Here is a 17429-nt window from a genome sequence, read left to right as displayed (position 1 = left end):
CTGTGGGCCGCGAGTTTGAGACCCCTGCAGTAAGTGTAAAAATCAAAATTGGCACTCGACCCAGGTGCCAGGGGCGTGGGATAACAGGGTGGAAGGTACCCTGGAAAGCTAACTGATCTGCTGGAGGCTGATGAAGGAACTGGAACAGAAGAGAAGCCCAAATTGCCTATTTTGACCAAGATCCCAGCTAAGTTTGGGCTGAAGGTTGTGGATGGAGACTCGCATATGCACCCATGTTGTTCCCTTCAGATTCCTGAGAGGCAGAGAGCAATCCTGCCAGGGGACTCAGCCCTGCTCTTCCCATCCACCCTACAATTTCTCTGCAGCAAAGCTGCCACATCCCCCTCGGTGTCAGGGCATGGTAGGAGAGGTACCTGAAGGGTTTGCTGTCAGGATCTGTGTCCTTGAACCCCATTTCCTCCAGCTTACAGCGGCGGTACAGCTCATAGTGCCGGCTGTGCGTCTGCTCCCGCAGGTCTTCCATATTCACTCGAATCAGCATCTCGCGCAGTTTCACAAAATCACAGTGGGCTTCGTTTTCCACTGCGGGAGAGAGATGGGGTGCATTGACTGGAGACTGAATGAAATCTGAAAGTAAGGCCAGAAGCAGCCAGCCTGGGAACAAACAAAAAATGTCCCTATGGGCCGGGCGGTGGCGCTAGAGGTAAGGTGCCCGCCTTGCCTGCGCTAGCCTTGGACAGACCGCGGTTCGATCCCCCGGTGTCCCATATGGTCCCCAAGCCAGGAGCAACTTCTGAGCGCATAGCCAGGAGTAACCCCTGAGCGTCACCGGGTGTGGCCCAAAAACAAACAAACAAAAAAAAAACAAAAACAAAAACAAAAAAAATGTCCCTGTACACAAAGCTAGCAGGGTTTTGGGGGCTCCCTAATAAAACTCAGTTTTTTCTTCTCTTTTTTTGTTTTAGTTTTTAATCCACACCTGGTGGTGCTCAGGGCTTACTCCTGGCTCTGCACTCAGGAATCACCCCTACTAGTGTGACCATGTTGGATGCTAGATATTGAACCCGATTCAGTAAGGTACATGGCATAGTATAGCCCTATTGGCTGTACTATCTCTCTGGCTTCAAAATTCATTTTTCTATTAAATGTATATAATTGGCTTTATAGTTAAAATGTTCTAGTAAATTGTCCTTTCAGGTTTTGAGAGAAATACAGCAGGTAGAGCACTTGGACAACCCAGTTCTATCCCCGGCATCCCGTATAGTTCCCTGAGCACCACCAGGAGTAATTTCTCAGCCAAAAGCCAGGAATAAGCTCTGAGTGTTACCAGGTTTCCACTCATCTCAAAAGTATCCCTTCAAAGCTCTCTCTACTATTCTTTTTTATTTTTGAATTTTCTTCTCTTTTCTTTTCTTTTTTTTTTTTTTTTTTTTTTTTTTTGGTTTTTGGGCCACACCCGGCAGTGCTCAGGGGTTATTCCTGGCTGTCTGCTCAGAAATAGCTCCTGGCAGGCACGGGGGACCATATGGGACACAGGGATTCGAACCAACCACCTTTGGTCCTGGATCGGCTGCTTGCAGGGCAAACACCACTGTGCTATCTCTCCGGGCCCGAATTTTATTTTCTATTACAGAAGTATGTAACAAGTTCCAAGGAGGACAGTCAGGGAAGCTGGAATAACATAGCAAAGTGTCAAAGAAGATATTCTATAGCACATTCTGCTGGAAATCTCTTTCAGACACTCCCAGGATATTTGTTTGTTCTAAGGCACTATATATATTTACAGAGAGGAGCACAAAGCCATCGATCCAAGGTGGGATCTCTGTTCTAGTATTGTACAAAGATTCTGGGAGCTGAAAATGAAGTCACAGACCCTTTTGGGGTCTGTTTAGGCCACACCTGGAAGTGCTCAGGGCTTATTCTTGGCTCTATACTCAGGAACCATTCCTGACCATGCTCAGGGAACTCTGTGGAATGTCAGAAATCAAACCTCACAGCCATGTAAAAGACAAGTGCCCTGCCTACTGTACTATCACTCTGGAATTGAAGTCACAAACCCGTTTCAGGATCTTAGGGTTCAATGAAAGAATGGTGCCAACAGTTACAAAGACAATTATTAGGGACCGGAGAGATAGCATGAAGGTAAGGCATTTGCCTTGCATGCAGAAGGACAGTGTTCGAATCCCGGCATACCTTATGGTTCCCTGAGCCTGCCAGGAGCAATTTCTGAGCATAGAGCCAGGAGTAACCCCTGAGCGCTGCCAGGTGTGACCCAAAAAACAAAAACAACAACAAAAAGATAATTATTAGAATTATGCAAGTGGTGATTTTTGGAAGCTTAGATGCAATGAAAGTCCAGAAAAAAATGAAGGGGTAGTGCTAAAATCATTTGTGAAGGGGTAGTGCTAAAATCATTTGTGTGAAATGAACAGCTGCTAGGGCACTCTGAAAGCATAGACATTGCAAGATACACCAGGACCTAGTGCTTTGGGTGGCTTAGTGGATAAAGTTAAGTTGTAGAACTTGTGAGTTACAGAGTTAGGGTTCCAGCACAGCCAGTAGAGGAGAGAGAACAAGTGATAAAGAGATGTCAAAGTCTCCATAGAATAGAGGAGAAGCAAGAGATCAGTAGTCAACAGTGATGGGGCTAGAGTGATAGCACAGCAGATAGGGTGCTTGTCTTGCATGTGACCAACCTGGGTTTGACCCCCAGCTTCCCATATCGTTCCCCCCAAGCACCACTAGGAGTAAATTTTTGAATGTAGAGCCAGGAGTAACATTGAGCATTGCTGGTATTGCCCAAAAACAAACCAAAAAGGTTGACAGTGATGAGCTTGTGTATGAAACGCAGTAGTGGTTCATTCAGATGGGAAAAGCTTCAGAGGAAGTGGTTTTGCCCTGGTCACTAGGACACAGTAAAACTTATTTTGCGGGCCCGGAGAAATAGCACAGCGGCGTTTGCCTTGCAAGCGGCCAATCCAGGACCAAAGGTGGTTGGTTCGATTCCCGGTGTCCCATATGGTCCCCGGTGCCTGCCAGGAGCTATTTCTGAGCAGACAGCCAGGAGTAACCCCTGAGCACTGCCGGGTGTGGCCCCCCCAAAAAAACCAAAAAAAAAAAAAAACTTATTTTGCAACATGGATGAGCAAGTCCCATCCCTCATAAAAGTAGAGTAGCAGGACCAGAGAGCACAATGGAGAAGGCACTTGACTTGCATGCATTTAACCATGGTTTGTTTGAGCCTGTATGTTTGTATGACACTGCATAGGACCCTTTGACCACAAATGATCCCTGAACACAGGCATTAGTATGTCCTGAACAGGCCAAGGAGAGAGAAATGGACCAATTCAGCAGGATGGGGACTTTCAGATGGAACACAGCACGGTGTATGCCATGACCTGGTATCTCCAGGCCAGGCTCAATGGATGACAATGGGGGATTTTGTTCTTTGTATGGACAGTGGTGTTTTGGTTGATGAACAGGCACACTTGGCCCAGATTCTGTTTTGTAGGGTTAGGATTGTGTAGCAGCGACAGTGAGAGGGTTGTGGTGATGGGGACAGGCATGGTTGCAGCAGACTACCTAGAGACTCATCTTCCCATGCCCCCAATTGCCCTTTTGCCTAAGGGCCACCGACTTGCTCCTCCACCAAGCTCCAAAAGAAAACAACGGCTGCCAATATTTCCCGGGTAGTCTTGTATGGGCTGATATTTCTGTGGCCTTCTCAGAAAGGGGGGGGAGATTGTCCTTTCTGCATAAATTATGACAGTCTAGTGCCACCCCCCTATACCCTCTGACAGAAACGGCCCAGCTCTGCAAGTTAACATTTACCAAACTTCTAAGCCAACCAAATTTGTTTCAGATCTAAAAATCCTGGACACCTCAATATTTCACATTAGTGTCAGCCCAGCAGTATCATGGAAATTTGATGGTAAAGTTAAATAGTAATCCCCAATCTCAGTGGGCTAAAACAGTAATTGAAAGGCTCAAATAGCACCAAGCACAACCCAGTAAATCCCTGACTTTAGTAACACTATGGAGTGATAGAAAAATCATTTCCAATTGACCTGTGTTGATCTAAGTTTGATCATTCCAGTTGCCTTTCTGTTGTAACAAACAATATGAAATAAATTTAACTGTGCCTGCCTGGAGGCAGGCTAATGTTCTGGATGGTAAACTGGGGACTAGTGAAAATGTGTTCACACTAGTGGTGGGATGCTGTTTGAATTTAATGCATGAACTGACTATATTATGAACTACTTGGTAAATCCTGATATTATAATAAAACTTTTTGGGGAAAAAGGAGCCATTCTCACCAGAAACAGAAGCTAGTATGAGAGATTGCTTTGGGGTGAAGGGTACAGATCTAGGACAATAGGTAAGGCACTTTTCTTGCTCCAGGTCAACACAGGTTCAATCACCAGCCCCACATAGGATCCTCTGTGCCCCACCAGGGTTGAACTCTTGAATGCAAAGTCAGGATTAAGCCCTGATCACAAACACCCCTGCAACCCAGCCAAATCACAGCAGAGGCTGGAAAGATGGCTCAAAAGGCTGCAAAACTGGCAATGCATGCAAAAGGGCCAAGTTCCACCCCTGGTTTCACATGCCCACCTTAAATCAGCAAGAACAACCCCTGAGCACCAAGTTTGGAGGAGACCCTGAGCTCCACTGGGTGTGGCCCATAAACCGTATCACAATGCATCAGTCTGACAACCAGCCCCATCACCTCTAGGGTGAACCCCAGTGGCCACTGAGAAGTGGCTCATAGGCCTATGCAGGGGCAAGCCATACCTGCTTCTTCAGTTGAAGAGAACTGTGAATGCAGGCTACCAGAACACCTATCAGTCAATACCTTAACATGTTAAGGCAGCATTTCTCAACTGGGGGTCTTATGGCCCCAAACTGTGGGCACCCAGGATATTCCAAGAGGACCACAGGTGAAGAATGCAACTATGGGAAAGCCACAACATGAGACTAGGGAGTTAACCAGTAGGACAAGGGCGTCCAAGAAGAAAACAAGATGGAAAAAGGCTAGTCAGAAGAGTTGAGGAGCAGTTGGTCAGCTACTTTAACTGGAATCACTGACCAGAATATCAAAGTTTAGGCCTATTTCATCCCACTTGAAATTTCTCCTCCAAAGATCACCATCCCTTTCCCAGGACACACTGTGGACTATGAAACCTTTTACACCCACCTATTTCCACAGGGTCCTAGATTTAAGGCAGAGCAGACCAAAACTTAGTCAACCTCAGCTAAGCAGTCCTGCTCTATCTGAGGTAAACCCATCTGCTGTCCAAGAGACTCTGGGCTGAGGGATAACACATGAACCGCCTTCAAAGGTGATGGGGGCAAACCACCTGCTCTCTTCCAGGTGTTACTGTGGGTCAAGAGAAATTTAGTCTGACTGGAAGCATACTCTCACAGCCCCTGGGGAGGTGTGGACCCCTCTCCTGCTCTCCACTGCTCTCTCTTAGGACTTGGTTAGCCCCTCAATTCACCACCCCCCAGAAACATTTCCACCAGTCAAGCAGAACACCTTCTAGACTGCAGATACACTGTCTGTCTGTGGCTTTGGCTTAGGACCACACTTAGCAGGATTCTGGAGCTGCTATGGCTCAGTGCTTTGGGGGTCACTTCTGATAGAATTCATGGGGACAGAGCAGCTCCAGGGATGGAAGCACATGTTGAGGATGAGCATAAGCATATCCTTAATCTGCCTGTTTCTAAATGGAAAGGTGATCACACTGACAGAAAGTACATAAAAGTGTATCCACGCAATTCAAGGGCTTTTCCCATGGTTTGAGGGTGTTTGCTTTTATTTGAGGGACACATCGAGTACTGCCTGTGGGCTCCTCTTTGCTTAGTGCTCAGGGTCACTCCTGGAGGTGTTTAAGCGGCTTTGCAGTTTGAGGGTTCTGAAGATGGGGCTCCTCCTGCCTTTTGAACTCTCTTCTTGGCCTGGCCCTTAAAGAACTTTTCTGGGATTTGGGGCCACGCCCAACTGTACTAAGAGCTTACTCCTGGCTCTGCACTCAGGGGTCGCTTCAGGCAGGCTTGGATACTGAGGTATCCAAGAAATTTTAAAAACTGAGTCCCATGACTCAAGTGGAACCTCCCAGCAAGTACCTCAGAAGCCCTTTATGCCTTTACTCTTTCCATTCCTCTTTGCCTCCCATAAAGCCTTAACCACTACCCTAACTTGAAGAACGGAAGTCAATGCTTCGTCTCGATAGCTTTACCATGTCTGTATGAATTCTAACAAATATAGATCTTGTTGAGCTTGGGTGTCTTAGAAGGCATTGGTTCTGTGCTCAGAGCTTACCCTGGCTTTGGGCTTAGGGATCACTCACTCCTGGTGAGGCTCAAGGAATCACTCCTAAGTGTTGCCACGAATTGAACCAGAGTCAGCTGTGTGCAAGGCAAATGCCTTACCCACTGTACTGTATCTGTCTGATTCATATCTTTTTTAGTTTTTTTGTTTGAGGGCTACACCTAGTGTCATTCAAGGGTTACTCCTGGCTCTGCAGTAAGGAATTACTCCTGGCAGCGTGCAGGGAAACATATGGGAAAATGGGGGTTGAAGCTGGGTGAGCCACGTGCAAGGCATGAGCTCTATCCACTGTACTGTCAGCCAGCTCCATATCTTTAGTTTTGCAAACTTTTAGAATTCATAATGAAACCATACAAAGAGATATTTTTCTGATTCATTCTTTTCTAAGATGCACTCACCTGGTACTATAAAGTCCATTCAGTTTTGCTACTATAAAATATCCCATTATGTGCATATTTTGCAATTCTTCAATTCTATTTTTGGGACACCTTCCAAATAGAGATTAGTAGACTCTGAGGTTACTACCAGAGATTCAGTGCTAGGGTCCAGCAGTGCTGGGGACCACCAAGATTTCCATGGTGAAGTTTGTGGGCCAAGGCTACCACTAGCAATGCAGTGGGGGGTCGAAGGGAAGCACACAGTGATGAGAACTGAATTCAGGGCCTCACACATGCCAGGAACATGCTCCTCTGCTATCCAGAGTCCCAACACTTCTTGAATGCATTTGTATTTCATTTTATTTCTATAATGGTTTTATCTTGGGGGAAACACACTCAGCAGTGCTATGGCTTACTCCTGGCTCCTTGCTCAGGGATCAGTCCTGAAGGGACTCAAAGGAACATTGAAGGTTCTGGGAATTGAGCCCAGGTCATACATATGGAAAGCAAGTGCATTCCCTGCTGTCTTATTGCTACAGGCCTATATTTTGTGCGGGCAATTTTGTCCTTACCTAATGTTGCTCAGGAGGTAATATGTGGTGCTGGCGATATGAACTAGGGCTGGTGGGATGGATGGAAGATAAGCACTCTAACCCCTGAGCTAGCTCTGCCATTATAATCTATTTAAAATATCTCTCTTGAGTATTTCCAGTTACTTGCTCTTAGGAACCGCAGGGCCAAGAGAGTATTGTTTATCTTCTGGGTTTTTTTTTTGTTTCATTTTGTTGTTTGTTTTTCTTTGGGGGCACACCCAGTGCCTGGCATTCTGGTGTTACTCCTGGCTGTGCTTAGAAATCACTCCTGGCTTAGGGGACCATATGGGATGATGGGGATCAAACCCGAGTCTGTCCTTGGTCAATTGCGTGCAAGGCAAGTGTCCTACTGATGTGCTACTATTCCGACCCCTCTTGTTTATCTTCTGCAGCACTCAGGCAGGCCTTCATGCTTTCTTGCACCCTTCCTCCTTTCTACCTTGCTGCCTCTAGATCTGTTGCTGGCTTGGTGGTTTTGTTCTTTGGGTTTTCTTTTTAGCTCAAAGCAGCAACCACCCTATAATCTGATTATATAAAAATAATCAATATTTTCCAATTTAAAAAAAACAATATTTTCCAGAACTCCTTTTCAGGCATCTGCAAGCATTAGTATTTAAAGTCAAAGCCTAAAGTCTACTGGTACTGAGGGATATCATGTCTATCACTTTCCCTCCTTTCAGCACCCAGTTCTTGTCCAGAGTGATCATTTTCAATTATCACCATTTTAGTGGCCTGCTGTAGGTGGCTTCTGTCCTACCATGCCAGTGTGATTTCAATGAATCCATTTCAGGGAGAGTGAAATATGAAATATGATGAAAAATGATAAGAGCACACACAATGCGTGTATGGAGAACAGTGTTCTGTGTTTAATATCTAAACTAGGGTTTTGTTTTTATAAGGAGTATAACACTAGTCCCAGGTGTAAAAAAGAATGGTCACATTTTTCTTTGTAAAGTACAACAGAAACTTGTCAATGTACATTGTTTGATCTTTTAAACAATACACGTTTTTCTAGGTGGCTTATCATCTTTAGAATAGAATAATTCAGTTAGGAGCCCAGAGGATAAAAGGAAGGCAAAATTTTACATTTGGGGTGGGGGGGGGTGTTTGGGTCACACCCGGCAGCACTCAGGGATTACTCCTGGCTCTATGCTCAGAAATCACTCCTGGCAGGCTGGGGGGGGGGACACACACGACATATGGGTGCTGAGATTTAAACCTACGACCTTCTGCATAAAAGGCAAAGCCTTACCTCCCCGCAATCTTTCCGGCCCCAAATTTTACATTTCAAAGTAGTTCCATTATGGCCTAGCCCTAGGTGTCATACTGATGTAAATTAAGAGATTAGCGGCCCCCCCGGAGAGATAGCACAGCCCCGTTTGCCTTGCAAGCAGCCAATCCAGGACCAAAGGTGGTTGGTTCGAATCCCGGTGTCCCATATGGTCCCCCGTGCCTGCCAGGAGCTATTTCTGAGCAGACAGCCAGGAGTAACCCCTGAGCAACGCCGGGTGTGGCCCCACCCCCCCCCCAAAAAAAAACTTCCTTTACCTAAGGGAACAGGTTTCTAGCTTAGGGGCTAAGACTAACTTCTTCCTAAATTCTGGTTTTGAAAGAGATAAAACTTAGATGAAAGAGGCACAGAAGTATAACTAGTAAATTCAATAGCCCAGTGCTATCCTGGCCAAACCTTTTTTGGAGTGTAAATTAGTTAGCTCAGGTGACTAGGGGAAGTCCCTGAAGCAAGGCCACCCTTTCAGTTACAAACTGCTAGGTGTTTAAAGACAAGGAGAAGAAAAAACAATTGTTTTTTTGATGCTGAGTATTCCAGGTAAAGATAAATTTTTGTGTTTGTTTTTTGTTTTTGGGTCACACCCAGCAGCACTCAGGGGTTACTCCTGGCTCAGAAATCGCTCCTGGCAGGCTCGGGGGACCATATGGAATGTCTGGATTCGAACCACCGTCCTACTGCATGCAAGGCAAACACCTTACCTCCATGCTATCTCTCCGACCCCAGGTAAAGATAAATTTAATCAAGGCTATATTGCCTGTAAAAATCCTTATGTTAGGGTGAGAAAGGTTTTACTATATACACAGCAGAAGGGAGCACACACATATATGTGTACATATTATTTATGTGTATGTATCAATTAAATGTTTGTAGTAAAGAAGGCAGAATGTCACTTTCATTAATAGAATATCTCATTCAATCATCCACACTGAGAGGGAAGACTCAGTAGGCCTATTGATGAGAGATCTCAGGAATCTTCCAGCTATCCACACTTGAGGGAAAAGACTTCTCAATGGGCCTGCTGGCAATATTTTCTCAGGAATTTTTGATCAGCTACCCACGCTAAAGGTATGAACTTCCTTGTGGGTCTTCAGACTAACTTCCTCTGGAAATATTCTTTTTTGTTTTTGTTTTTGTGTTTTTTTGGTTTTTGAGTCACACCCAGCAGCGCTCAGGGGTTACTCCTGGCTCTGTGCTTAGAAACCACACCTGGCAGGCACGGGGGACCATATGGGATGCCGGGATTTGAACCACCATCCTTAAGCATGCAAGGAAAACGCCCTATCTCCATGCTATCCCTTCGGCCCCTAAATTCTTTTTTTTTTTTTTTTTTGGTTTTTGGGCCACACCCAGCGGTGCTCAGGGGTTACTCCTGGCTGTCTGCTCAGAAATAGCTCCTGGCAGGCACGGGGGACCATATGGGACACCGGAATTCGAACCAACCACCTTTGGTCCTGGATCGGCTGCTTGCAAGGCAAGCACCGCTGTGCTATCTCTCCGGGCCCTAAATTCTTAATGTTAATGTTAATGTTCATGCTGTGACAGTGGTCCCTTCTCTGTCCTAACTGCAATCTTCCCCCAATTCCCTTGCTTTGTGGCAAGCTTCCAACCATCTGTATCTCATAGTGACTCAGTATAAAAAGTCGAATAGTTAGAATTAAAATTATCTTGAATATAAACATGAAATAGAGCTATTTGTCTGAAAAAATCACTCTAATATCAACTTCTCTTTTAATATTCCAATTATATAGATCTCTCTCTCTTTTCTCTTTCTCAATAAACCATTGGGGACCAAAAAGGCCTAGAGCAGGGGTCCTCAAACTTTTTAAACAGGGGGCCAGTTCACTGTCCCTCAGACCATTGGAGGGTCTGACTATAGTAAAAACAAAACTTATGAACGAATTCTTATGCACACTGCATATATCTTATTTTGCAATGAAGAAACAAAACAGATACAAATACAATATGTGGCCCGCGGGCCATAGTTTGAGGACCACTGGCCTAGAGTAATAGTGGATATGGCATTTACCTGGTACACTGTCAACTACAGTTGGATTCCTAGCACTCCATATGGTATTCTGAGCCTCCCAGGAGCAATTCCTGAGTGCAGAGCTAGAAGTAAGCCCATAGCACTCAGTGTAGCCCCCCCCCCCAAATAATCCGGTCCTATATTACAAAATAAAATATTTGCTTTGGTCAGTTTACCAACATTTTTCTAAGAGTTTTAGCAATAGCCTATCACTGTACTTGAAAGCAGTGATGGTTGTGAATACTTTCAGGTAGATCTTATTATCAAGAAATGATTAGAAAGTCGGAGATATAGAGTATAGCAGGTAAGGAACTTTGCAGATCCAATTTGGATCCCTGGGACTCCATATGGTCCCCTGATCACCAGGAGTGATCCCTGAGTACAGAACCCAGAGAAAGCCCTGAGGACAGCCAGGTATAACCCAAAAACAATAACATAAAAGATGGGGAGGCACAGAGAATATGGGAATAAAGGTGCTTACCTTGCACCTCACCTGGTTCCTTTTCCAGAGCCCTGTGATCCCCAAGCAACTGGGCACAAAGCCTGGAGTAGCTCTGTGATACTCCTGAGTGAGTACCACAGGAATATATCCCAAATTAAGAAGAAAAAAAAAGGAAAAGAGGGTGGGAGAGATAGCACAACAGTGGGGTATTTGCCTTGGATGCAACCAACCCAGGATGGACAGTGGTTTGAAGCCCGGCATCCCATATGGTCCCCCGTGCCTGCCAAGAGCTATTTCTGAATGCAGAGTCAGGAGTAACCCCTGGGCACCACCGGGTATGACCCAATCCCCCCAAAAATTGGGGGTTAGGATTTTGGGTCATAAAACTATAGTTAGGGCACATTCTGAACCTGAGTATAGCCAGGGTGGCCATGAAGGTTCTTCAAGCACTGCTGGGGTGTGTGGCTTGGACAATCCTCAGCACTACAGGGCATGACCAGCACCATACCCTCAGGCCCTGGCATTATATTGCCAGGCTGTTTAACTGATAATCACCAGGATGTGTCCCAGGCCACATGAGCACCAATTGGAAGGTTTTCCCCCAGTGAATTACAAATTATTTGGGGGGGAAGGGTATCCAGAGATAACTCGGTAGTCAGATGTGCATGTTTAGCATGTACTGGACCCCATTTCGATTTCAGGCACCTCAATTCTTCTGAGTCCTAGAAGGCCTTCAGAGTCCATATTGCATGTCCCAGCTAAGCTCTGAACTGCGGTTTCTGATGGCCAAGAGTTACCCAAAGTAGCCCCCAAGGTCCTTGAGCACTATTGGGGAGGCCCTATCCAATACATTGGCTGGGGAACATGATGCTGACCTGAGAGTTACACACAATTTTGACGGTGAAATGCTTGTTATCATCCATGAGAAAAACACAGTAGTTGGGGAATGGATTTGGTATCCACATTATTTGAGTTGATGGTGGAAACTAGGGTGAATGAAATAGTTAGGCTTATTGCTGTCAAAAAAATTATATTCTTCAGGTCAGAGAGATAGTACAGCATATAGGCTGCTTGCCTTCCATGCCGACCTGAGTTCAATCCCTGGCATTCCAAATACTGTTGGGAGTCATTCCTGGATGTAGAGCCTGAGTAAGCCCGGAGCAGGTGTCCTCCCAATAGAAAATTATTCTTCAAGGTTCAGAGAAGGGACAGGGAGTAAGATGCTCAGCTGACCTGTAGCTGACTCTGGTTTGAATCTGACATGCAGATCGGCCTTCAATCAGTGCCAGAGCTAGGAATTGTGCCTGAGCACAGCCACAGCTGCTGCCAAATGATTCCTCAAGATGCTTCTTGAAAAGATTAGCACAAATCTCAACCAATACAGCTTTAGCCTGAGGCTAATAATTAGGTATTCCTCTGGTTTTATCTATGTATATTCGTTTATTTATGTTTGGGGGCTGTGCCTGGTAGAGTTTGGAGGCTACTTCTTCTGGCTTAGTGATAGGGGGCTCATGCTGGCAGTAATTTGGGGACTAGAAGATGCAGGATCAAACTGAGACCTCCTACATGCAAAATATGGACTGGGAACCAGAGACCTAGCCCCCTTACCTCTTTGTTTTACTCTGAATAGGGGCTGAAGTGATAGTACAGTGGTTATGGTATATACATGCAGCCGGCCTGGATTTGATCCCATATGGTTCCTTGAACACTGCCAAAATGTCCCCCTCAAAGAAAACCCTAAATCTATCTGAATAGGTAGTGCTTTTGCTTTGCTGTGATTATTTTCGAATGTCTGCCTCTTAATCCCTTAACTGCCTGGTGGGCCTTATTATGGTGATGATCTCAAGGGGCCTTTGTTTGGGCTTGAAATTTTTCTCTATTAGCAAAAAAAGGAGTTGTTTATGGTGGAGAATTTGGAGGATTGGAGTCAGGATTGGCCAGAGTCACCCACCCCATGACTGAATCACATACCAAATGAGATGAGATGGGGGACAAGTGAGGGACTGATGGTATGGTGGCCGGGTACATAAGAGCTATGCATTTCAAGTCCTTCCAGAAAACATGCACTCACCCTGGACTGTGCCCCATGGGTACTGCCGTGCCTTCATCATCTTGTTTCCTATCTTCAGTTCTTCGGTGCTGCCGATGACAGCAAATGGCAGGTGGGCCTAAAAGAGAAGGCCCAGGAAAGTTCAGAACTCCAGGGGATAAAGGCACAACCATGATCCTCCAGGGTCCCCACTACAGTGTCCCTCCTCATTATTCACACCATGCGACACTGATTCCACTCCAGAGCTGTGTAAAGTTTACATGGTCTGAGCTGAACTTTGGCCAGAAGTTCACAATCGAATTGGGTGGATGAATGGGGTGGGGCTAGGACTCAGTGGAGAAGCTAGAGAAGCAAGGGAGGTATACCAAAGCCCCCCACCCCTGTTCCAGAGTGTGAGAGCCCAAACAGAAACTCATTCTCATCCTGCCTGATGGTGAGAGCTCGTCCCAATTTCTTGGGCTTGGAAAGTTCAGTGTCCATCTGTTTTCACCCATCTGCCCAGTATTGTACTGGGATCTGTTTGAGGTGTTATTAGGAAAATAAAATAAAAGTGAAGATACAATCCCTTGCCCTCTTATGCCCTTACAGTCGTGTTAGGCAAGCCCAAATTCTTGACTGGAAATCAGACACAGGAGAAATGACCCAAGGCTCAAATGGTCAGGCACATAGTAGATGTTAAATAAAAGATTCCTTGAGGGGCCGGGTGGTGGCGCTGGAGGTAAGGTGCCTGCCTTGCTTGCGCTAGTCTAGGACGGACCGCGGTTCGATCCCCTGGCGTCCCATATGGTCCCCCAAGAAGCCAGGAGCAACTTCTGAGCGCATAGCCAGGAGTAACCCCTGAGCATCACAGGGTGTGGCCCAAAAAAAAGATTCCTTGAATGGCAGAGGTAGGTCTCCTGGAAATAGAAATGGGAAAGAAGGCAAAAGAGCAAACAGATCAGAAAGCTATATAGCCTAAAAAAGGGCTGTGGGCCAGAGAAAAGACAGCAGTTCTCAAGTCAGTCCTAAGACACCTGAAAACACAATGCATGCCCCTTTCTGTGGGGATCTGGGCAAGGATTTCCTTGGCCACATCTGGTGATGCTCAGGGATAACTCCTGGATCTGCACTCAGGCAACACTCCTAGAGGAGCTCAAGGGACCATATGGGATGTCAGGGATCTAATCCAGGTCAGCCACGTGAGAGGCAATTGCCTTACCAGCTTTACTATACAGTTCCAGCCCTATTGAGCAGGTTTTGAGTACTGAGTGACCCCTGGCAACTGAAAGCATGGAATAAAATAATTCACAAATCTCAGGGGGAGGGACTTAACCACAACGGGTTCTCCAATGGCCAGTCCCAAGTCTTGCTGGAACAAGTTTTTTAAGTCTACTTAGATAAATAGGCTTAGAACTCAGATATTTTGATCCACCTTCTCCTTCATTCTAGAAATGTTTGATGAGCTCCTATTTGATTCCAGAAATTAAAAGGGACCAGATACACAATACAGCAGGGAAGGCATTTGCCTTGCATTTGGATGATCTTGTTTCAATCCCCAGCATCCTAATATGGTCCCTTGAGCATTGTCAGGAGTGATTCCTGAATTTAGAGCTAGCAGTAACCCCTGAGCATAGGCCCAAACCAAAAAATAAAGAAAATAATTCAGGGCCAGAGAGAGAATACAGTGGGTAGGGTACTTGTCTTGTAAATAGATGACCTGGGTTTGATGCTAGGCATCCTAAATAGTCCCCCAAACACCACCAGGGATAATTCCTTACTGCAGAGCCAGGAGTTACAGGAGAATTGTCAAGTATTGCCAAAAACAAACTGACAAAAAAGCACAAAACACAGGAAGAGGTCAGAGAATGTCTCTAGGAAGAGAAAGACATACGTAGACAATGACCATACAGAGAATTGTTATGCCACATGCAGGCCTGCGCCCTGCAGGAATGTAGAGGAGCTGCTAACTGTGTAGGAAATAATGCAAGCTTCGCTGAGAAGGTAGCAATATTGCTGCCCACAGGATTAGTAGCTATAAAATCAATATTAGCAGCCATAGCAATGTACTCAGCTCTTAAGTACTAGGCTCTAGGCATCCATGTTTGCATCATTCCATTGAATCTTTTGTATTTGCTAGTTTGGTTTGGGGACTGCAGCCAACTCCAGGTTAAAGAGCCACTCCTACCAGTGGAGGAGGAGATAGAAGGAATGAGTACTAGGCTACAGGTGACTGAGGAGATTGTACTTTGGTAGAGTGCAATAATTTTGTACAATACCATAAATGCTAACAGTATTGTAACTCCTATGCTGGAATATATATATTTTATTTTGGGGGTGGGTGGGATACATTTATTTTCCTTTGATTTGTTGGATCACACTTGATTGTGCCCAGAGCTAACTCCTGGCTCTAGTCTCAGGGATCACTCCTGGCTGGCTTGAGGAACCATCAGGTGCTGGTGTTTGAACTCAGGTCAGCTATGTGCAAGGCAAGTGCCTACCCTAAAATCACCCTGACTCTCAGAATTTTTTAATCAGAAGAAAGAAAAGAGAAGAGCAAAGAGAAGAGGGGAGGGGAGGGGAGGGGAAGAGAGGGGAGGGGAGGGCTAAGCACAAGTGTCTCTATGATATTCTTCATTGGAGCACTAACCCTGAGCACGTATTGGAGTATGCATCTTGTTTTTCAAGGGGAAAATGCGGACAAATCCAGACAAGTATGCGCCACAACAAAAATAAGCTCCAAACTGCGTGCTGGAGAAGGGCTCTCTCACACCTCATGAACTTTCCAACCTGAGTGCTGAGCAGCCCTGGGCTCCTGCAGGAGGCTGGAGCAGAGCTGAGGAGCCACATCCAGGGTAGCTGGTACTCTGGATCCATGCTTCAGTGACGGAGAGGTGCTTTTATGGGACACACACAGAGCCCTCAAAATGACTGCACACCCTAGCCCCCACTGATTCAGATCAAAACCATCCATTGCTGACCTAGGGACTCCAGGTCCAAGACGTGCCATCTGTGGGCCCAATGTTCTGAAGTGAGGTGTCCATGTCACCAGACAAGAGGCCCTCTGCATTCCCAGATTTCTGCAGATGGGGTCTCACTTTTAGTTTCTCTCATCCAAACAAGATGGCTTACATTCAAACCCCCCGACCCATGGTATTCAGGGCTTACTCCTAGCTCTGAGCACTTGGCATCACTCCAGGTAAGATTCAGGAGACTCTATTCAGGGCTGGGGATTGAACCCCATGTGGCAAAGTAGAAGATCTTATACTCTGAGTATAGTGCCTTACCTGCTGTACTTACTATTTCTCCAGGCCCTAGAGTTTGTTCTATAATGTTCATCACCAACCTCCCCGCAATACACACACATGCAATGTCTTCAATATGTTGAAGAGGGGGGCCAGAGTGATAGCACAGTGGTAAAGTGTTTGCCTTGTACGCATTCAACACAGGACAGATGTTGGTTCAAATCCCGGCATCCCATATGGTCCGCTGAGCCTGCCAGGAGCGACTTCTGAGCGCAGAGCCAGGAGTAATCCAAGTGCCACAGGGTGTGAGCCCCCCCCCCCAAATATGTTAAAGACAACAGATTTTCAGAGAAAGGAAGAAAAAGAGACTGATGGGCAGGAAGTCAGGCGTGACAATCCTCGAAGGGAGGCCCAACTGCCAATGTGCCAGCAGCCCATCTCAGTGGGAGGCAGCTGACGCGCTAATGATAACCCAGGGAGCAGTGGACAGCAGACGAGTTTGCTAAAAATGGCTTTTATGACCAGGCTTTCCTGCGTCTGGCTAGACCCAGGTATTATGTCATTAGGAAAAACTGATGCCTCTTCTCACTCCAGAAAGCCACTCGCAGGCAGAGGCTTCCTCAACCCTATTAGCTGATGCCTTCTCCAAACACAGGAGGAAGCGGTCTCTCTCTGCACACGCCCAGTGAGAGGCAGCCAGAGAAGTGAGACTCAGCTTCGCTGTTCCTTACTCATTCCTCCAGTGGGGGGCGGGGGGGGGGGAAATGGTGGGTGGAAAGCAAGCAGGTGAGGAGAAGAAAAAGAACACGTTGGTGTCAATTGTTATTCATTTCCATGCACACATGGATGGGGCACTGGAAACCATCCCATCAACGCCCCCCCCCCCCAAATTCTGGGCAGAGAGCTGGATGATCTGCTTGTCACCTGCACTGGCAGGACCTTGTTTATGCTGGAGACAAAGATTGTTGGCCTGCTCTAGCTGTCTTCCTGGCCTCGAGCAGGCTGCCTGGCCTCTCTTGGAATGGCACCAAAGAGGACAGGGGAAGGCAAGGAGAGATCTTAAAACTCATGCCGCTCCACCCCATCAAAGCTCCACAGATGCCAAGTTCACCGTTCATTTGCTACTCATCTCTG

General features: G+C 46.2%; 1 protein-coding gene across 1 annotated transcript in view; it reads right to left on the bottom strand.

Annotated features, from left to right (window-relative positions):
• SEPTIN6 (septin 6) overlaps window positions 1-17429 on the bottom strand; it is a 92128-nt gene that overhangs the window by 24535 nt on the left and 50164 nt on the right. The window contains exons 5-6 of the mRNA XM_049767620.1: window positions 13096-13192; window positions 375-543 (exon numbers count right to left, since the gene is read on the bottom strand). Of these exons, the coding sequence (XP_049623577.1) occupies window positions 375-543; window positions 13096-13192 (266 nt within the window). The remainder of the gene's footprint in view (window positions 1-374; window positions 544-13095; window positions 13193-17429) is intronic.

The sequence above is a fragment of the Suncus etruscus genome, chromosome X (assembly GCF_024139225.1).
Source record: "Suncus etruscus isolate mSunEtr1 chromosome X, mSunEtr1.pri.cur, whole genome shotgun sequence".
Classification (NCBI taxonomy): Eukaryota; Metazoa; Chordata; class Mammalia; order Eulipotyphla; family Soricidae; genus Suncus; species Suncus etruscus.
Note: the sequence above shows the minus strand (reverse complement) of the source record. Positions and strands in the feature narration are given on the sequence as shown.